The 23,409-nt window shown below is 40.0% G+C and overlaps 1 protein-coding gene across 1 annotated transcript; it reads right to left on the reverse strand.

Moving 5' to 3' along the window:
- Nucleotides 1-13,287: 13,287 nt before the first annotated feature.
- LOC106550154 (interleukin-8-like) lies at nucleotides 13,288-15,864 on the reverse strand. The gene is made up of 4 exons (XM_087711861.1): nucleotides 15,756-15,864; nucleotides 14,904-15,039; nucleotides 14,561-14,644; nucleotides 13,288-14,090 (listed from the first exon to the last, which is right to left on the reverse strand). Exons 1-4 carry the CDS (start codon nucleotides 15,817-15,819, stop codon nucleotides 14,060-14,062), a joined length of 315 nt encoding a protein of 104 aa, XP_087567987.1. The 5' UTR covers nucleotides 15,820-15,864; the 3' UTR covers nucleotides 13,288-14,059.
- Between the last annotated feature and the right edge of the window lie 7,545 nt (nucleotides 15,865-23,409).

Raw genomic sequence — 23,409 nt, forward strand, 5'->3', positions numbered from 1 at the left:
TCCCTCTAATTTTTTTTCAGTGTGAGCAGAAAAGTATAGTGCTTGAGCGGCATATTTTCATGCCTGAGCACCTGAATTTTTTTCACAGATGTCACCTAAGACAACAACGAAATCAGTATTATTTGAAACTCAAAGTTATGTTTATTCAAGGTACCCGCTAAATTAAAAGTGTTATATAATATCAGTATCACTTAACAACGGTCCTGCTTAGCAACCAAAATGTTGGCTCAGAAAGTCTGGCATTTGAAGCATGCAAGTCTTAAAGCTGTTGTTACAAGATCCTTGCACCCATAACCCTTTAGAAAAAGAAATCCCAGGGGTCTTCAAATCTGACAGCTTTAAGATTTGTGGACTTCAACTCCCAGAATTCCTCCTCCAGTCATGTTGGCTCAGAAACTCTGGCAGTGAAGCATGCAAGTCTTAATGCTGTCAAGTTACAAGACCCTTGCATCCCTAACCCTTTAGGGAAAAAAAACCCCAGGGGTCTTCAAACCTGAGAGCTTAAGACTTGTGGATTTCAACTCCCAGAATTCCTCCTCCAGTCATGTTGCGGCGACGTCATCTGCGTGGATCTGCTCCATCTTCAGTTTTTTTCCACAGGGGGCAGGGCTGCCACTGAAGATGCCGACGAGCCCCCACCACCACCAGAATAACTGTTGCTGCCTCCCCCTCCTCCTCCAAGAGGAGCACCACATTTGCTGCCCGGCGCTGCGGCTGAGGTGAAGCCGCCAAAGCTCCCGCTGGCACCACCTCCGCTCGGAGCACCTGAGCTGGGCACCGCATTTACCCCTGCCACCGCCTCATCCTCTGCCATGCTTTTGAGAAGACATGAGGCCTTTTTTCCTGCTCCCGCCCCCTCCGCCACCTTTCTACTGGCTCCTGCAGCCTCATGGCTCCTCAAAAGCACAGCAGAGGAGGAAGGGGGAGGGATAACGTGGGGGGCAGCTCAGGTGCTCCGCGTGGAGGGGGAGGCACCACTGCCACGGGCAGGGCTGCTGACCAGAGCTTTGGCAGCTTCATCTCAGCCGCTGGCGGCAAATCCAGTGCTGTTAGAGGAGGAGGAGGAGGAGGCAGAAGATATTCTGGTGGCGGCAGGGGCTTTGGGTGGTTACTTCAGCCGCAGCGCCGGGCACAAGTGGCTAGGATTGGCCGCCCACAAAGGACCTCCCCGGGCTTGCTTTGCTGAACACAGAGGCGACTGATGCTAGTTTGAGAGGCCGCGGCCGGCACAAACTACCGTCAGTCACTCCGTGCTCATCAAAACAGATCTTGGGAGGTCTTTTGCGGGTGGCCAGTTCCAGCTGCCTGCAAAGGACTTTCCCATGTTTGCTTTGGCAGAAATCATTGCGCAGCAGTTAGAAACTGCTGCGTGGGGTTTTCTTGCCACGTGCGCGGCCGCGCAGCTGCGCACCTTAGAGGGAACAGTGATCATATGTAATGTAATCAAGGTTTGGCATAAATCAAGACCAGAAATCCAATAAAGAAGCAACAAATTCAAGTAAAGTTGAGTCCAGAATTTAAAGCACCACTCAAGATAAACAGAACAGAACTCAAGATACAACAGAACTAAGGATTGAAAAGTTGTTGTTCCCAGTAAGAAAGGCCAATAAACAAGTCCTGATGTGCCATCACTCAGATGCACAGCAGAGGTACACTACTGCTTAAATTCTACTCTCTTGGCAGCCTGCATCTTGACAGCCTACCTAACTGCAGAGTTCAGTCCTCTGTATTTTTCAAGCCCCCTTCTGATTGGGTTTGGGTGGGTGAACCTCAGAGTTGGAGAGATTGTCTGGATTGTCCAGGGACTGCTGGGCTTTCCTTAGTCAGCATCAGGGGTGGTACTGGCTACAGCTACTGCTGGTTCACTCAGGGCACTTTATGCACACTATGTGTCAGTTCCAGCCAGCCCAGAGGCCTGGAGCTGCCATTCAGGGGAGAAGACTGGGCCAGCTGCCAAGCCTCACCTTCCCTCCTCCACAAGCTGTCTAGCTAGCTGAAGAAACTACAAAACTCCTGTTAACAATCCATGATTAATTGCCAGGTGGTCACAAGATGATGGGTGTGGGCACACATGGGGTTCTGTTTATCTTAATTACCAATGTAATTATAAAAGGTGGTGGGAAGCACAGGGTGGCAGCTCTGACAAGTTATTCATTGCCTTAGTGCTTTGTTGGTCAGTTCATGCCGGAGGAAGAATACAAACTGCATTTACAAACCGTTTTTGTGTTTGGCTGTTTTCGTTAACACTTCATAACCCGACACGCATGCACAATACTATAAAAATACTTCTGTGCATGTGCAGAAAGCAAGATGGTGCCACTGTAGGTGCCGTCAATAGAACCTGTTTGGGGGCATGGCCAGCCGAGTTACTACCTACTTGGCCAAAAAGGCCAAACTGGTAGGAACCCACCTCTGGTCAGCATGGTATGATTGGCTTCAACATTGCTGGAATCAATCCCTCTAGCACTGTTATCCTCCCTCTAGGAGATAAGTATTTCCAGAGAGTGATCCTAAGAGCTTGTGTGACTTGTCTGGGTTAGAAGAGCCAAGGTGGCACAGTGGTTAGAGTGCTGTACTGCAGGCCACTTCAGCTGACTGTTATCTGCAGTTCAGCGGTTCAAATCTCACTGGCTCAGGGTTGACTCAGCCTTCCATCCTTCTGAGGTGGATGAAATGAGGACCCAGACTGTGGGGGCAATATGCTGACTCTGTAAACCGCTTAGAGAGGGCTGAAAGCCCTATGAAGCGGTATATAAGTCTAATTGCTATTGCTATAATTGCTAATTGAATTTGGCAAACATAACAATAGAATCACAACTGGTTGGTGCATCAATATTTTACTCCTTGCTATCTTTTTTTTTTTTTTTTTTTGCTTATCTGGTGCTGGGTTCTGCTTAGTGGATGCTGGTTAATGAGTATAAGATATACTCAGAGCTACCAGCCAGTAAAAACGTATTTATGTTCCAAACATAGCACAATAAAAAAAATGGAAAATACAAAACAATAATTAGAAAACGAAATTGTAAAAACCTGGGAAATCCTCCTTAGTAGACAATAATTAACAGCTTGAGGAAGAAACCAGATGACTTCTAGCAGCTAGACCTAATGAACAGAATTTTGTAACCATCTCAGAAATTTCTGAATGGTGATCATAATGGCCTCCTGATCACAAGAGTAGTAACAATTGGATTGCTCTTAGGTGTACAACAGATATTTAAATAGCACATACGAGACAGATTCTATCTCCAGGTCTGAACAGAAGAAGTTTGGCTTTTGGATGGGAAACTTATACAATATATCTATCAATTGATGCCCTAATAGTGCCCTAGCTCAGGCCAAAGTAAATAGTCTTCCACATGGAACATATAAGTTGTTAAAGAAATACTTAGGGATAGTTCAGGGGGAGCGAACAATTTTGCTATAAGAGGAAAGGAAATTTTGGCTTTGTCATTCTGGATAAAGTAGAAATTCCCAAATACTCTACTTCAGCCAGGGTTTTATGAATAGAAAGAGCCAGCAGAGTGAGTTCGGAATGTGTGAAATCATCATTTGTCTTCTTATAGAACCTTTCTAGTGAGATGAGATCCACTAAAGACTTGCTTTAACCAGAATCTAAAACAAACTTCATTAGCCCCCCCCCCCCCCCAATGTAGCCTAATTCCAATCACATTAGAGCATTGGGAATTGAATAAGCAGTATATCAAATATTTTCAAGAATTTTGATTGAATTATTCTAAACTACGAAACTTCTTATAAATAATCTTACTGAACACCATACAGTATCCAAACCTGGATATTTGGCTTGAAATATTTTAATAGTTGTGGGGACATAATTATTACTAAATTGACATGTAAATTTAGCAATTACAAGAGATATTTGGGGGGCTTTTATGAGAAGCTCTCATTTGGGTTGTCAGGCAAATAGATGGTTGAAAATATTCACCTAGATATTTAGAGGATTTTATCTGTCGGATGAATTTGTTGATGATAATCCATTCAATTTCTGAGACTACATTGGGACTCTGGGCTCCTATAAATTGTATAAGGACAAATTAATAAATGAATATTAAAAGTGTAATATATAATTTAATTTCTTCCATAAAAAGGTTCACAATGAGTTTATTGTACATAATGTTGAAATATTTATACTCAGTGCCTCCAGGTGATTGATCAAATATTTCTTTTGAGAATAACCTCAATCACAATCAGATAACTGAATAGTTTATGCTCATCTCTGTGACAGCTAGATGAGTTAATTGCAGGTTAAAGCAATCTGTCCATGTATTGTCATGCATTCTCTAGATATGTTTCCTACATATCTACAATTTACTTTTATGTATTCGTAGAATAAGCAAGCCTGATGCAACCCATTGCTTTCCAGATGCCATTATGCTTCCCAGAATTTATAACCAAGGGCCATGCAATCTCTAGAAAGAGTACAGAGAAGAGCAACAAAGATGATCCGGGGACTGGAGACTAAAACATATGAAGAATGGTTGCAGGAACTGGGTATGTCTAGTTTAATGAAAAGAAGGACTAGGGGAGACATGATAGCAGTGTTCTAATATCTCAGGGGTTGCCACAAAGAAGAGGGATTCAAACTATTCTCCAAGGAACCTGAGTGTAGAACAAGAAGCAATGGGTGGAAACTAATCAAGGAGAGAAGCAACTTAAAACTGAGGATAAATTTCCTGACAGTTAGAACAATTAATCAGTGGAACAGCTTGCCTCCAGAAGTTGTGAATGCCCCAACACTGGAAGTCTTTAAGAAGATGTTGGATAGCCATTTGTCTGAAATGGTATAGGGTTTCCTGCCTAGGCAGGGGATTGGACTAGAAGACCTCCAAGGTCCCTTCCAACTCTGCTATTGTATTGTATTGTATTGTATTGTATTGTATTGTATTGTATTGTATTGTATTGTATTGTATTGTATTGGAATTTGAGAGTTGTTCCCAACACATTTAAAAGGCATCAGATTCAAGCAAGCATTTTGGGAACACAAATGAATGAGATGGAGGGAGCAGATTTATTTCAAAAATCCTACAGGAATAGATAAATGAAAGCTTCACATACATTACAGCATTGCCAATGCCATAATTCTTCAGTATTGATCATACTGGCTCCTGGGACTGAAGAGAATTTGAAAATGTTTGGTGGACTCCTCCAAGTATTGGTGTAAACTTAGCTTTCATTTTGGTCTGTTTAATTTAGAAATTAAAATTAATATACTTTACCAAAACATATTACAATGTGCAATAAATTCAAATTGTTTAAAGTTGAAATCTGTGACAGGTATAAGATATCAGAATTCAGTAATTTTCTAATTCTGAAGTTCTAAATCTTTACAGGGAAAAAAAAATACAGAATTACTAAAACCTAAACTAGAGTGATGTGGGATGAAGGCTGATAAGTAATGCTGAAGTGAAACTGCAATAAATGTTATTCTTTATGAAAAATGAAACTAATAAAAACCTGCTAGAAAATATTGCCCTCTCTTTTATTTACCTGAACTTATGGAGAGACTATTTTGTTTTAGAAAAAGAAATCGCAGCCATTTTCCTCCAAAAATAACGATGATTTTTTTAAAAAAAACAGCTTATCAACCACTTTTTTCAAGAGCTATATACAGCAGATGGAACATATAAAATTAATCATATATGATTTCAGCTATTCTCAGGTCCTTCTTCTATATGGAAATTCTGGGGAGGGGGAATCTATTAGCAAGTTTATAATATTTAATAATTTAATATAGAGACCCCAAAGAACTTTGTAACTTTAATAAAATTTGTATGCTGCCCACTCCCTAGAGACTCTGGGCGGCTCACAACAAAGCAAAGACATAAAATATTAAAAGTACAATTATTTAAAACAAAATCACCATTCAGTCACGTGTGGCTGGAATATTACTCAACAGCCCCAGGCCTGCCGGAACAGCCAGGTCTTAGTCGCTTTACGGAAGGCCGGGAGAGTGGTAAGGGTCCTGATCTCCGTGGGTAGCTCGTTCCATAAGGCCGGCGCAGCTACAGAGAAGGCCCTCCCTCGGGGGCCTCCAGCCGGCATTGTCCGGTTGACGGCACCTGGAGGAGGCCCAACCTGTGTGATCTTATTGGTCGTTGGGAGGTAAATGGCAGGAGGTGGTCTCTCAGGTAGCCAGGTCCAGTACCATGTAGGGCTTTAAAAGTAATGACTAGCACCTTGAAGTGGGTCCAGAGACCAATGGAGACCCAGTGCAGCTCATGGAGGATAGGTGTGACATGGGTGTATCTGGGTACACCCATTATCGCTCGCATGGCTGCATTCTGGACAAACTGCAGTCTTCGAACACTCTTCAGGGGCAGTCCCATGTAGAGCGCGTTACAATAATCCAGTCTTGAGGTGACGAGGGTGTGAGTGACTATTCAAAGTGCCTCCCGGTCCAGATAGGGCTGCAACTGGTGCACCAGGCAAACCTGGGCAAAGGCCCCCCTAGTCACAGCCGACAAGTGGTGTTCTAACATCAGCTGTGGATCCAGGAGGACCCCCAAATTGCGGGCCCTCTCCAAGGGGTGAATAACTTCACCCCCCAGGCTAAGAGGTGGAATGTCTGGACCATCTTTGGGAGGCAACATCAATAGCTACTTGGTCTTGTCTGGGTTGAGTGCAAGCTTGTTCACTCCCATCCAGACCCAGGCACTGGCACATCACTTCAACTGCTTCGCTGAGTTGGCACGGGGCGGACAGATACAATTGTGTATCGTCCGCATATTGATGATATTTAATCCTGTGCCGGCATATGATCTCACCCAGCGGCTTCATGTAGATGTTAAATAGGAGGGGGGACAGGACCGAGCCCTGCGGCACCCCATATTTGAGGGGCCTTGGGGTCGATCTCTGTCTCCCAACCAACACCAACTGCGACCTGTTCGAGAGGTAGGTGGTGAACCACTTTAGAATGGTGCCTCCCACTCCCACCTTGCATAATCGTAGCAGAAGGATACCATGGTTGATGGTATCGAAGGCCGCTGAGAGGTCAAGAAGCACTAGGATAGAGGAATGTCCTTTATCCCTGGCCCGCCAGAGATCATCGATCAGCGCGACCAAAGCAGTTTCGGTGCCATAACCAGGCCTGAAACCCGACTGAAAGGGATCCAGATAATCTGTTTCATCCAAGGTCCGTCGGAGTTGAGAGGCCACCACCTTCTCAACAACCTTCCCCACAAAGGGGAGGTTGGAGACTGGACGATAGTTGTTCAGAATGGCTGGATCCAGGGAAGGTTTCTTAAGGAGGGGTCTCACCACCGCATCCTTTAACAGATGCGGGAAGGATCCCTCCAGAAGAGAGGTGTTAACAATCCTCTGGAGCCAGCCATGTGTCACCTCTCTGCCTGGTCGAGACCAGCCAGGAGGGACATGGGTCCAGCAAACAGGTGGAGGCACTCACAGCTCCCATGGCCTTGTCCACTTCCTCAGGAGCGACAAGTTGAAAGTCGCTCCATAAAATCTGATCAGGACGTTCCCCCGCACCTATCCGAAGGGCCTTTTACTCATTCAATAAGGAACAACTCTGTTTCAAATAGATTTCGTGGACAGGTTTGAGTCTTTCAAAACTGGTGTTGCAACTGTGGGTAGAGATTAATGAAGTGTTCAAGTTTAGATCTGATATGTCTTTTGGTCAATCACATATGAACAGACAGACTGAAACAAACTTGTCTCACTCTGCAGTCTCTTTCACGTCCACCTGAGTAATTTATCCTTGGAAAACCATAATTTCCAAATAGCTTAAACCTACATGCCTCTGCCTGAGGTATCACTCACATTTCCACACTGGTTTAAACCATCACCCAGGATGCGTCACAGATTCACTGCAAAATAAGATTGATATCCCCCTAATTATGTGCCTATTTCCTATCATTTAAACATGAACAGGAGAGCAAGGAATAGATGATAAATTTCTGTACAGGAAAAATCTATTGAACCCTGTTGAACTTTTGGTCTTTTGTGCGGTATCCTCAAACATGCATTGACATGGAGCTGTTGCTGTTGTTCTTGTTTCATCTTTAATCTGGCAATAATGAAAGTTTTAAAATAATATTATCATTCACTGCATAAAATAAGCAACCCCATTACTAAATGAGTATCTTTAATTCTGAGACTGAGTATGAATACAGACCTCCAATGGGTAAGACTAGGTTTTGCCACATAGACATAGAAAGATTTCCCTCATTTGGAAAGGTAAAAGCTATGATCTTTTACTACTAGAAGAGAAAGCTGTTGGATGAAGAGTGAACAGAAGAGGGGTTAATATTCTCTATAGCCATGATGGGGAATCTATGGCCCATGTGATCAGGTGGCTGGCAGGCATGTGTGTGCTGGAAACTGGAAGATGCGTGCACTGCATGGCTGCTCTTCTGGTTTTCGGAAAGTCAGCGCTGCCATGCGCGCTCTCATTTCGGCACTCTATAGCCTCAACATTAACTAACTGATTGACATTTCTGTATCCTGGATTAAGATATGGCGCATGTTGTATAATATCATTATTAATCATTGAGTATTGTTCCTTATTCATAAGTGATAAAAGAACAATTAGAGTAAGATGCACCTCTCAAGGATATTTGGAAGAATTCATTCTAACTACCTAGAGCAGTGATGGGCAACCTTTTTGGCGTGGTGTGTCAAAAATCGGCAAGAAATCGAGCATAACTCGCGTTGTGTGTCACTTCGACAAAAACATAATTTTGCGCAATTTATAGTTTAAACTACAAAAATGGCGCTCACAGTTCCCGTTGGCACTCCGCTGTTCCCTGCTGTGGTGCGGTCGTAACCGACAGTCCCAGGAGTAGACTCTCTGTGCTGGCCTGACTGGAGAGAGGCGTGCACTGTTCCCGCGCTCCTCTCCTGCGGGTCCTCCCTCGCCGCGCTGATGACGTGTGTGCGCACGGCACGCACGCCTTACCAGCAGCCCCTGCACTCAGAAAGGGGCGGCGGCGATACAGTAAGTGAGTGTGGGCGGGGGAGATCACACATCCCGCCCCCCCGTTCCTCCAGCACAGATTCTTTCATCCTCGGCGGCCGTGCAGGAGCCGAGGATGAATCGCATGAAATCCTGTGCGTGTCACCCCAAATGGCTACGCGTGTCAGCACTGACACGCGTGTCATAGGTTCGCCATCACTGACCTAGAGTATAAAATATGGTTTCATATCACCTCTCTTATTTAATTTTTATAAAAAGGGTGTGCAAGATTGTCTGAAGAACCCAAACCTCCACCTTCCAAAATAGCAGAGAGGCATGTTACTATACTGCTATATGCAGATGATGCAGTAATCTCTCAAGACACCATTGGACTCAATAGAGTTTTGAACATCATTGTAGAATCATGGAATCATAGGGCTGGAAGGGAGCTTAGAAGTCTTCAAGTCCAGTGCTCTGCTCAAGGCAGTAGTCCTTACACCATCCTGGACAAATGATTGTACAACATTTTCTTGAAAACCTCCAATGAAAAACCTCCATTATAAAGAGAGTCAGCTGAAAAACTAAAATAATGGCATTCACAAAGAGTCCAAAAGTGGTAGCACAATGATTAGAATGCAGTATTGCAGGCTAATTCTACTGACTGCCAGAGGTTCAATTCTCACTGGCTCAAGATTGACTGAGCCTTCCATCATTCCGAGGTTGGTAAAATGAGGTAGCAGGGTAGGGAAGGCCTGACTGGGCGAAGGCCTCAAATGCAGTCATGTTCAATGGTGAAATCATGGGCTGCAATGGAACTGGGATCTGCTGCTGGACGATGGCGGCCGGACCAGATGGGCCAGATTGAGTGGAGGCCTCGGATGGAAGGTGACACCTCAGTTGATCCACATGGCACCGCCATTCGCTGCCATCTGGGAAGGCGACCCTGTAAGAGCAGGGACCGGTGATGGTGGCAAGAACACACTTCGGATCCCTAGTAAAATTTCAAGCATAGACAGGGTCTCCTTCCCCGAAGGTGCAGGGAGGGGCCCCCAGGTTGCCAGGCTGTTGCCCCGTATAGAGTGGGTGCAGTCTGTCCAGGGTGGTTTGCAGGTGTCAGCCCATCAGTAGTTCAGCAGGGATTTTGTTGGAAACAGGGCAAAGGGTGGAGTGCTGACCCAAGAGGTAAGTGGCCACCCTTGCCAGCCAGTTGCCCCTATCCATCCTGCCCAGTGCTTCTTTGGCCGAGAGGACGGTACGTTCTGCCTGGCCATTGTAAGCAGGATGGTATGGGATGGTAGGCAGGTGGCGGATCCCTTGCATGGCTAGGAACTCCTGGATGGCCGTGGACACAAATTGCAGCCCATTGTCAGACACTACAACATCCGGCAACCTGTGGGTCGTGAAAAGGTACCCCAAGGCCCACAAAGTGCTTTCCATAGTGGTGGAAGACATTAGAATAAGTTCCACCCACTGGGAATAGGCATCCACAACCACCAGGAAATCTGCCCATGAAACAGACCCGTGACATCTAAGTGGAGTCTAGACCAGGGTCCCTTAGGAACCTCCCAATTCTGGGCAGCTGCCGCAGGCAGAGCGGGGCAGAACAACTGGCCCAGGGAGCAATGGCCCACTCAGGCTGCTATCTCCTCATCCATGCAGGGCCACCAGACATAGCTGCGAGCTAACGCCTTCATACCAGCTATGACTGGGTGGTCCCTATGGAGGCGGTTAAGCACTTGGCAGCAGAGGGAGGGAGATGATGACCCTATCCCCCCAAAGCAAACCCCCCTGTGGATGGACAGCTCCAACTGGTGGGTTTTAAAGGGGCGGAATTCCTCGGAGACCTTGCCCATAGGCCAACTCCTCAAGACCCACGAGAAGATCTGGAAAGGGACAGGGTTGGCCATAGAGTGGGCACCATGTCCGAGGCAGTTAGAGGTAGGTCGAGAGAGGCAATGGGCAGCACAGATAAGGAGGGTACAGATTGTGGGTCAGTCATAGGGAGAGGGCAGCAGCTGAGAGCATCGGCATGCCCTAGCTGCTTGCCTGGATAATACAGCAGCATATAGGAATACGCTGCAAGGTACTCCATCCAACGGGTCATCCAAGGAGAGAGAATGGGAGGGTTAGAACAGTCACCGGCCAGAAGCCCAAGGAGTGGCTTGTGGTCAGTGGAGAGGGTAAAAAAGGACTTAGCATCTTGCATACCCCATTCCCTTTCAGTCTTGCAGCACTGGAACTTGTTCAGTTCCAGTTTTAACAGCAATCTCCCAAGTTATTTGCTGTGTCCTCAGTGCTCTACTAGACAAGGAAGCTGAGAGTAGAGACTAGACTATAGCAAGTTGTATTTACTGGCTGAAACTGACACTTTCCCCTATATCTTTAGTTCCACTAACATTAGAATACCGATTTCAAAGCGGGTAGAAACCAGTAGTTTACAGCAAGCCTTTTCTCATAAGGCTTTTTCCCATTTTCTTATATTTGGGACTATGAGCAACAACATCCTCAAATGGATCTAGTAATACCATTTAGTTTCTCATGGTAAATAACTTGAGATCCAGTCTGTGAGTAGCTGTGTATATCATATAACTTAATATCCTAAATCAGAGAAGAACTTTCACCTTAGCCTAATATAACACTTTCCCAATATAAGCACTTTTGGTTGGAAGATTTAAAAAGATACTATATGTATTACAGGTGTGTCCTTATGATCCAGGACAGGTTGAAACTATATTCTCCAATATTGTCAGCTTTTATACAGAATCTCAAAATGCTCTAATTACTCCATCCTTGACCAGCAGAACAGGATTCATCAGTATAACCATTTCTCCATTTTGACATCAATCCTAAAACACATGAGGTTGTCAGGATTTGTATGGCAGCATGCAAAATTAAACAAGTTTTTATTCTGCTAGTTGTTGCCAACTATGGAGAACAATGCTTGTCTCCATTTCAAGATTCATTGAGCCTATGCTGTCTGAAGTTTCTGCAGTCATGTGACCAGCATAACATCATGAAGCCCTGTTACCATCCCAGTGAAGTTCATTTGGGGTAGCGTGATGGCTCAAGTCGTTTAAGACCTGAGTGTCGCACAATGGGGTAAGCTCACATTCTCACCCTAACTCCTGCTAACCAAGCAGTTTGAAAGCATGCAACTGTGAGTAGATAAGTAGGGATGCAAAATTAGGCAGAAAGCAATTAAGACTATTGAACCTGTCTAAATATAAATAAATGGCCCAGGTTCAGCATTAAGCATGGACATATTAACTTATTCTTTTATGCTTTAGTGAAAATAGTACATGTTATGTCAGCTATTGTACTACTAAGTATTCCCTTCAGGTTTGCAGGGGTCTGAAAGAGAATGTTGCCTTTTAGATAACTTATTGTTTAATCTACCAATATTCATTTTTAGATTTGTATTGCTATATCAATGTTTATACTACCCTTGCTAAATTTAACCTTTTTTTCTTTTGCCATACATGTGTAGTCTGAACAAGCATCTTATCATTTTTTTAAAATTAAGATTGTCTTTTAGCCAAAATTCTTTGCTTGTTTCTACCTTTCCTAATTAACCTGATATTGTCAATTTATTTTTTGATATTTCAATACTAATCCCCTTGTACTGGTGAATGATCACAATAATGTTTCATTTTAATAAGGAGGGAGAATAACTGTTTCAAGAGATTTTGTTCTGTAGAAATAGTCAATGTGTTTAGTCAGGAATCAGACATTTTAATTATTTTGCTGTATGTGTTTCAGAAGTTTTATTCTTTCTTATTCTGATTTCTCTGTGTAAGAGAATATATACATATATCATGTCACTATAAATTGAAGTTTTTTTCTTTATTATTTTTTTAGAAGCTCATAACATATATGAGGGTTTTGGGGGGGGGATTGGTGAGTTTCGTTTCTATTCCAAGGGGGCAGGAGGGTGAAAAAAATCTGTTTCTGAAGGTTGAATCACACTTCTGTAAGCCAACTTTGCAAGAAGATGGAAAGGATAGAGGGAAAAAGAGAAATCCCACCTTCAACTATAAATGGGCTCAACGTTCAAGGTATTTCTCTTGCTACAGATGCCAAAGCCATACAATAAAATGTATTCATGTGAATATTTGTGAGGAAAGAGAAAGAAAAGATATTGTACTGCTATCCTGCTTATCAATGAATTCTTTGAGCACAGGATACGAAACTAAGGGAGGTGTCATCAACAGTTTAAAGTATTACATTTTTAAAAGACAAAACTAAAATGATATTTCATCATTAAAATAATTTAATTAATTTCACATTGGTTGTACAAAAATATTTTAACAGTATTCAGTAATTGTTCAATAAATATATAAATAAGTCTTAAATGATCATCTTATGGATGTAAAAGTTCCAGATACCTCTTCTGGGTAAAAAGCTTTTCACAGAAAAATTCACTATAAACACTCTTTGAAATATCTGGTTCCCTCAACATAAACATTATAATTTTAAAATGCTCAGATATAAATATCTTCTAGAATAATAAATAATACTTCACATATGCTTATATTAATAAATAATAAGGTAGAAACACTCTGAGAATAATGCACATTCGTGAATATAGTAAGTTTCAATGCTCAACACAAGATATATGATTCTTGCCCCTTGGCCTCCCAACAATCCTGTCAGGTGACTAGATGAAGGCATTTCAGGAGTTTCATGGCCAAACTGGGATTTCAACCTGGACCTTTTTAGATTGGCACTCTAACCTGATTCTCACAATAGACAGCCCAAGGCTGGCTTTGACTCTCATCAAATACCTATGCAAATCTATAGGTTGCTCTGTGCCCAAGAGTAACAGAAACTATTACCAATTTGTTTTACTCTCACGGCAATCTTATGCAACCACCATGAGACTTCCATTTTAACTGCATTTAGTAATGTCTTTTGTTTTCCAAATCTTTATTCCCCATCTTATCTTTGCATTAGGACATTTCCTTTATGCATGTGATAGATGCATTTCTAATGATTTTCTCTCAATAAATTTATGCAATAAATAATTTTTCAAAGTTGTTAATATAAAAGACTCTTCTTAAAATGTAGGTTTGTTGGAAATGGCTCAGCTTCTTTTAAGGATGCCAACAGTGAGATAATTTGAAGCTTTTCTTATGATTGTGTCTCCGCATTATTCTTAGCCCTGGAGTGAGGAAAAAAGAAGGGGGGAAATGAAGAGTTGTTTACAACATATAGGTACACCTATAAAACAAATTTCCAGAAGAAAATACTGATATGCAGTCATGCTAGTCTCTGCTGGGGTATGTCCAGTTCCAGAATCTTTCCTTTATTTGTCTAACAGTGAAGCTCATTTCTGGTCAGTCCAATGAATTAAGGAGAAATTGCCTGACTTGAGATCAATCAGTGGAACAACTTGCCTCCAACTTGGAAGGTTTTAAGAAAAGATTGAACAGCCATTTGTCCAGAATGGTATAGGTTCTCCTGCCTTGAGGAGGAGATTGGATTAGAAGACCTCTAAGGTCATTTCAAATCTTATGATCTATGTTCTATGTTCTAAACACTATCTTTGATAAGACTTATTTTGAATAAACACATTCAGAAAAAAATGTACTGTAAGTTTTTTTTTAAAATTAGAAGAAAATAAGGGCTTACTTTTCCAGAAGATTTGTGATGACTCTTTTCACCCAGAGTGCGGTGGGGTCCAAGCACACTTGTCTGCCATCCTTAAGAGTTGCACTGCAACAAATGAAAATCATGATAATCAAGCACTGAGTTTGCAGAAGGTTACCGTATTTCAATTTGTCTGTTTATTGGTTTAATCTACAAGACTTCTATGATTTTCCAATCATACAAATCACACCAACCATTTGGTTTTAATAAAAAAAATCAGAAGATCTGTGCACAAGGTTTTCATGGGGCAGCTGGGCAGCAATGCTTCATGGCAAATTGTGTCTTAAAACCAAAGGCAAATATGAAGTAGCAAAAGTATACTTACATGACCTGAATGCTACTGCAATGTGGCCCACTTTTGATCAAGTTGACACTTGCAATGTGTCCACGGAGGCTGGGATTAGAATAGGTTTCTATACATTGACACCGAAGTTCAAGACCTACCCGGGACAAAGAAGCTCCTATAAAAAAAATAGAAGTATAGAAAATAAGCTCACTTGATCATATATTTTAAACCTCTTTTCCAAAGGCTTGTTGTAATATGCTTTTCTTTAACCTGATTCAGTCCCATTTATGAAAATCATTTCAATTATCCCTAAACTCATTAAGTTAATTATTCCTATCAGTGCTCTCTTATTTATTATCTCTCAAATCTTATCTGCAAAAAAAAGGAAGTAATAACATTTTGACTTGCAGATTATAGTAAAAAATATTTGCATCGCAATTGCATTGCTAGTTGAGACAATAGATCTATCTCTAATCAAACCTTTTGCTTTCTTTGTAACAACCATCCAGATCATTAAAAAGTTGTGGTAAATGCAACTATTCCCCATTAATATTTCCTAGGATCTAGTGCTCAAATGTAGGTTACTCTAGGATCTAGACGTGTCATTTATTAATAACAACTTCTGAAAGATTTGTCCTTTTAAATAAATTTATGCATAAACTGCATTTAGTATGTTTTACTTAAAAAGAGAAGAAAAAGTACAAAAGTATATTTTCCTTTGGAAGTCAAAAGACTTCTGAAAGTCTGTTTAGCATTTAATTATGAAATAACAACTTCTAACTGAAAATGATTTTTCCCTTACAAGCAATTATTCTTCTCCTAACAACAGTAAGCTTATCTTCCCCAGAAAATAGTTTAGCCTATCATACAAATCATACAAACTCTGCCTACCTTCTGTCAGTGTTGCAGAGACCAAGAGAAGAGCCAAAAATGCAGTCGCAGCCTTGAAGTCCATGACAAGAGAGGGAATTGTTTTCTTGGCTGGGATTCTGGAGAGCAGAAGACTGTTTGCTCAAGAAAGCCTGTGTTTGACTGAGCTTCACCACTTCTCTGGCTTATATACTAATAGACCTTGTCACAGGAAATTCCCAGGGCATGTAAGGCACTATCTTAAAATGAGTCATTAGGAGATCTGGAAGCAACAGTTTCCGACTTAAATGATGACAGCCAATACTGATTTATTTACTTCTACAGATGTGTATTCACACAACTTTTAATTTTGATTTTTTTTTTGCTTTTCAAAATCAATATGTTTGCATTTTCTAAGTTCATTGCCTGAAGAACAATGCGTCTTTCTGACCACATGGAAAGCCTGTATCACAAGGTTTTTTATCTACAAGAATCAGTTGAGTCTTCTGTATCCATGTTTGAAATATAAATTGTTTGGTTCTGGGTTTTTGCATAGTTTTAAAAAATTTAATTCTTTGTTCATATAACTTTTTATGATCTGTAAGCAGCCCAGAGTCACCTTTTCAGAGAGATGGGAGCATATTACTTTAATAAATGATAAGAATTTAAACTGCTGAATGGAAGAATATATTTCTCCACTACACATACAAACTATTAACCTACACACTCTTTTAGTACTGCATTTTCTAAGTATCAAATGAGATAATGTCATTTAATGCATGCCATTGAGACATTAATCCCTTAAACTTTATTTCAAAATATAAAACAATCCCTTTAACCCAGACTTCCATATTCTATACATATACATACATACACACATACACACACAAAGTCTGGGTTAAAGACATCCAAGATGTCTATTAAAATTACGATGAGTTATTAATATGCTTAGGTATCATAGTCCTATAAAATAACATACCACAAATACAAATGTAATCTGTTACAGAATACATACTTAAGGAATGGATTGGAAGAGTTCAACATATTTTTGTTTTATGCACTTAATGAACAACTAGTTCTACTAATTTAAAAAAGATATAACAGTAGGGATCAGATTGTGAGTAATTTGGGGCACAAATGGTTCCTAACCAGTGATCCTAGGCTACTGAGCATCTGATAGTTCATTCATTTTCATGTGAAAATACAGTTCTCCCACAAAACCTGGCAAAATTTCAGGAGGTAATATGTACTATTTTGTATTGGGCAATAAAATGAATAAAAATATGAACAAAGAAAAAGTTGATATTAGCATAACTCTAAATTCAATGTTTTCTTGTGAAACTGCATAAATTCTGCTTCTATTTTATACAGGGCGGGGCATAACCTTTTCCTAGGGGGTCACAGCAACACTTGTAATAACAACACAAATAATTCATACACCATTCGAAAGCCCATCAAAAACTGAGTTTATTGACACGATTTAATAGTCAGTATGACCACCATTAGCCCTTCGAACAGCATTCAAACGAGGTGGATAAGAACACAACAAATCTTCAAACAGTTCTGTTCGATTTTCCAGATTTTTCAACACAGTTTCCAAATTCATTCTCAAAGTTTCAACCGAAACAAATTTAACATTTAATAGCTCATTCAATTCAGTTTTTTATGGGCTTTAAAATGAGGTGTCGCGGAAGTTGTAAACTGCTGTCGATCTTGCTGTGACCCCCTAGGAAAAGGTTATGCCCCGCCCTGAAAATCGAACGGAACTGTTTGAAGATTTGTTGTGTTCTTATCCACCTCGTTTGAATGCTGTTCGAAGGGCTAATGGTGGTCATACTGACTATTAAATCGTGTCAATAAACTCAGTTTTTGATGGGCTTTCGAATGGTGTATGAATTATTTGTGTTGTTATTACAAGTGTTGCTGTGACCCCCTAGGAAAAGGTTATGCCCCGCCCTGTATATCTACATACATCTTGCTAAAGAATAACTAATCAAACAGTGATTCTTTATTCTGTGTAAGCATGAAAGCATAGTAACTGTGGATTTCATTGAGCTATTGCCAATAATTAAAAAATTGGACTCCTCTTACCCAAGAATGCACAAATTATGATTCCCAAAGTTTGCCTCTGGAGGTATAAAATGTGACATAACAGTAATATAATTAAATATGTAGAGATTTACTTTATGATAGTACAAAATTTATTTATTTTTTATTTTAAACTGTTTTCTTTTTTTTTCTTATTCAATAATACAATTGCTTCCTTCAAGATGATGAGGAGTATCTCTTCATTTCGGAGTCCTACGGGATTGGGCGGCATATAAATCTATTAAAAGTTAAAGTTCATTCTCAGAAGAGTAATTATTACCTCTACTAGTTAGGACGACAACATTTCTTAAGTACTTCAATAACTAGCTAGGACTGGGGAGTCATGAACAGGCAGTCAAAAAGACAAGATGGTGGTCATAACTTTGTGACCAAAAGCTTGTGCCTCCTTTTTTAGAAATGTTGTTCTTGTGATGAATAAAAAGGTTCTTGAGAGTCCCTGTCATAAATTCTCAGGTGCATCTTTTTGATGCCTATTTCTTGAAATTAAGAATGTTTCTGACATTAACCAATATTATCCTAATGTGTGCTTCATGCTAAAAGAAAGTAGACTTAACAATACAAGAAGTAAAGGATAAATATTCAGGACTAAGGGAATGTAGACCAGGGATGAGATGAGATTTGTAGAAATTTTGAAGAAAGGGAAAGACATCAAAATGGCTTGTCTTTCCTTTCAATATAATAGTTCACCTTATACATGCAGAATATTATGCCTTCTAATTGAATACTGATTAATATATTACTAATTAGTTCCCACCTCTTGTGAAACTCCCCCCCCCCAATTTAAAACTACTAATCTATTAGCAACCTGTTGAACTGTCTTCTATATGTTATATTGGTAACAAAGTAGTTAGCAGGAAAAACACTAATATTAAATCAGAACCAAATTGAAGTTTCAAATCACTCTGTTAATGAACTGTTATTGTAACCCACTCATAGAAAATTACCATGGTATCTTAACTATCCCTGATCACCCCAAAAGTTATAAATAAATTGTCCTGAGTCAAAAATCCACATCTGTTTCTTCATAGCCTCTCTTGTCAATTGTTATTTAAGTGTAATACATTCAGTTTCCAGAATATGTCTTTCTTCAAGCAAAGATTGTTACCAGTTAACCATAATAAATCCATCCAGCTTTCCACTGTATTCGTAGAGGAAAGAGATTCCTTCATACAGGAAAGGAATTTGTCTCCCTCTCTTCCAGCTGAGGCCGTAATATTGGAGAAGTATACAGACTTAAACATAAACTTCTGAACAACAAATGGAATCCACTTCACTGGTTCTTCAGCCATGAGACTATCTCTTTGATCTAGAAGTGGATCAAAGTCCTTTTGTGTATCTTCAGACAAAGCTTCAGGTTGTTACATTTTTTGAAGATTCATTAAAGTTTGATTATTTACATAAGTGAAAACCAGCTAGAAGCTGCATATTTTCCCACCCTTCTTTCTTATATTCATACACTGTTTGGTCATTTTAATCTATAGAATTTAATCAGAAGGAAAACAAACAAACTTTTTTTCTCTAAATTTCAATCTAAAATTATAAGAAAAATTAAATAGAAATTGAAACTCCAGGTATTTTGCAAATTCAAAAAATATGAAATCCTGTGGTGAAAGTTTAATGTCTCGTCACCAGCTCCCCAAACATTGCCATGCTTTCCATACAGAAGAGACAGGTGTTGTCCGGAACAACATATATAAGGAGGGAAAAAGAGAAAAAGCAAGGATTGAAATAAACCAGCATTCAACCACTGATCAACTTTAAAAAAAAGAAATAAGTCAAAAAGTGAAAGTTAAAATTCCAGCATGCTTAGAAAATGAAATGCTTAACAGGGAGGTGGATACACCCAGTGATTTTTCAATCACTCCAAGAAGGAATTGAAATCTTCAAGGTCCCCTTTCCCCAGTGGATCCATGATTGTCCAAAGTCATCTTAGGTCATTCCTAAGTGCTCCCATACAAAACTAGAAAGGAGCACTGTCAAAGAACCAGCAATAGCAGCGAAATCAGCAGATCATTGGTAAGAGAAAAAAGAGAATCTTACCAAGCAGCAGCCATCTTGAAAGGAGGGGGATAAATAAATAAAATTATTGTCTTATTATTTTTTAATTACTTTTGATTTGGAAGAACTGCATTTAAGTCCCAGTTCAAATTCCAGAATAGTAACTGGCTGAAATCTATAGCAAACTGAATTCCATGCTTAGACAACGTGTTTCATAATTGAGAATGTAAATGTACTCTGAAGACAAAATCTCCATTTAATCTTATTGTCCATAAAATGTCACATTTAAAAAGATCTCTTTGACTAAGGGATCAGCTTAGTTCCAATATCTTTTATTGAAAAAAAAAGTTTAAGTTAGATTTATTTCTTCTTATTCCTCTCTTTTTAGTTGTGAACTTTTATCTCCTCTTCACAGCTTGATAAGAATTAAACTAACTATGGATGAGTTAACTTGATTCCTATTAAGTCAACATATGGTAAGAGAAGTAGAAATGGGTGAATAAAATCACAGTAGGATCATAGCTGTGACCTAATTGTCATTATCATTTTTTTTAAATTGTGCCCCAGGTGCTTTTCTTTCTGGTAATCTTATTTTTAACTTTTGCTTCCATTCAAAAGTTTCGCCTTTCATGGATGCCTTTTCTCTTGCCTTTGCCTTGCTTTGCACGAAAATAGCATGCAATCTCAAGTTGACACATAGGTGTGCTATTGTCATGTTGAAGTTCCCAGCTTCTTCATATTTTTTCAGTTTTCTAAGTCAGGTACACAGTGGCTGACAAGGAATGACTGTATTTTTCTCCCTGAATCAGAAAGACTTCCTTCCCTAAGGCAGATCTGTCCTAATCTCAAAGCTTCCCAAAGTTTCACCAGTAACATCGAGACTTAGCTCTGGACTCCAACAGAAGAAGGAAAGAACAACCTGTCTGAAAGGGTGTGTCAATTTTCAGAGCCTCAGACTAGGCACTCCTTAATTTTTATTATGGGTGTGCCAGCCTTTCCTTAAATTTCAGGTGCATTGGCCAACATTAATAGAATGAAGCAAAGGTACTCCTAAAACCTACATCCCTGTTTGATTACCAAAAGAATCAGATCCTGTTTCTTAAATTCCCGATCAACATGATAATATAAATGAAATTGTTATTAATTAAGATGTCATGCACATTGGGGTTCTACCATTATTTTTATTTTCTGCAAGTTTACTTTTAGCATGTTTAAACAATTTTACAAATACTTCTGGTTGAAACTAGGAAAATTTATCCCAAATTTAAAATAAACAAAATAAACAATTGACTAGCCTTTTGGAGCCATTGGGCACAATTAACATATTTGGAAATCACTTTGAGTTGGTAACTTTAAGGAAGTAGTTGCTCTAGGGGAAGGTTTCTCCATTCACACAATGGCTTACAGAGTGAATGTACCTAGTTGCAAAATACCCAATTACCAGAAGTCAAGGAGGTGGCTCCTAAAACTATCTATGAAGTGTATGTGAAATCCAGAGATATGCATGGGAATAGGAAAGAAGGCTAGTGCTTTGCTGGCAATGTTCCCGCTTCATTTTAATATTTTGACATTAAAATAATATCCAAAATATATGTAAAACAGCTGGCAAAGAGCCTATTAAATAAAAAGGTCTGGAGGAGTCAAATTGGGAATACTAGCAGTTGACAATATTAAATTATGTGATGAGACAGCATGACAGAAAAGTATGTTCAGAATATGTTTTTTTTTCTATTTATGCCAACTTCTGAAACTCTAACCTACTATGTGATATCTTCAGTGGTGGGTTTTCATTTTTTTTACTACTGGTTCACATGGGCGTGTGACACTTTTGCGCATGTGCAGAAGTGTCGGGGCCGATGGTGGAGCATCCAGCCGCCACTACTAATAGTTTGCCCAATCTAGCCTGAACTGGCAGAAACCCACCTCTGGACAACTGTCTTTTTCACTCTCTAATGTGCACCAAATCTATTTGTTGCTTCATAGGAAAGAATGGTACCAAGTATTATTGTATTCTATTATTAATATTATTGTATCCTCTTGTTCAGTTGGTTTGATGGTGCCATCAACACAATGAACCTGAATTTAGGCAAACTCTGGGAGATCGGGGGGGGACGACGGCCTGGCGTACTATGGTCCACGGGATCACAAAGAGTCAGACACAACTTAGCAACTGAACAACAGCAGCAATTGTTTAATTCTTATATTTTTATATGAGAGTTTGTTACTGCATGAAAGCTGCCTACCTGCCTGGATTATATGTGGGCAAAATATTCTGAAAACTCATGCCTTCTCTTTATCATGTAAAGCAGTGTTTCTCAACCTTGGTGACTTTAAGTCCTGTGGACTTTAACTCTCAGAATTCCCCAGCCAGTTATGCTGGCTGGGGGATTCTGGGAGTTGAAGTCCATAGGACTTAAAGTCACCAAGGTTGAGAAACACTGATGTAAAGCATTTAAAAATATGCATAACTGGAGAACCTGCCCAATGTTTAGGTCAAATAATAGATGAAACCACTGGTTTTGGTACTGCATGTGAACTTTGTGGAGGGTCAGGAAAAAACATTGTAAGCTGGTACAGGAGCATGGCTTAGGAACTGCAAGCAGAAGGCTTCATAAAAGGTTCAGGCTAAGAAGCATTTTTCCTTCTAGAGTCTACCCTTTGTGCTTCAGGTTCACAACTGTCAGCATTGATTCTGAGTTTTGTCCTTCAGGCAAGTTTCTATTTACTCAACAAAGTGATGTTTTATATTTGTATTTATTAGCTTGTCAAACATGGACAAGATAGCAGGTATAAATATAAACATGGATATAAATGAAAGAAATGAATACAAATAGATGGGGAGTGTTGTGGTCTGCCAGCAGCCTGCGGAGCGGGCAGCAAAGTCGGACAGCGAGCTTAGACCAGTTCCAGATTGTCAAAGCCCAAAATTTTGAACCTGATTGCATAGGGAATTCTATTATGAGTAGAGGCATGGAGTACTCTTCTCATGAAGTACCTCTGGACCTGCTCAATCGTATTAATGTCCAATGTACAGTGTGGATTCTAGGCAGATGAGCTTTATTTGAGAATTGATCTGGCAAAGGTTTTGTATGCCCTAGTTAGAAATACAATGTTATTGGAGAAGAAGCTTAGCAAAATTAAGTTAACAACTCTTAATTTCTTTTTGTTTTGCTGTACAGTCATTTCTTTTCCCTCATCTTCCTCAGACCACCTGTATTATATTTTAAGGATGTGTTTCTCAGCCATAACATTAAGATGTACGAACAAGAATTCTGGGAATTGAAGTCCAGAGATTTTAAAGCCGTTAAGGTTGAGAGGCAGGGTTTAAGGAATTGATTCTTTTTTTTTAACACCCTGATCAAACTTCCTTTTAGTAGGAATGTGGAAGCGGATTAATGGGTCAATTCCTTCTTCTTCCTTCCCATTCCCTCCTTCAATAGATACATTACTGACTATAACACCCAATATGACCTATATGAAACTCTTTTTTGAATATTTGGAAAATTTTCCTGTTTCCTGAATTAATAAAATAATTTTATTATGCAAACCCAGAGAATCCCATAGTTATGCTGCAATCAGTCTTTTGTTT

This window comes from Thamnophis sirtalis, unplaced genomic scaffold (assembly GCF_051295495.1).
Source record: "Thamnophis sirtalis isolate CommonGarterSnake01/CBP01778 unplaced genomic scaffold, rThaSir2_p1.2 scaffold_4, whole genome shotgun sequence".
Lineage (NCBI taxonomy): Eukaryota > Metazoa > Chordata > Lepidosauria > Squamata > Natricidae > Thamnophis > Thamnophis sirtalis.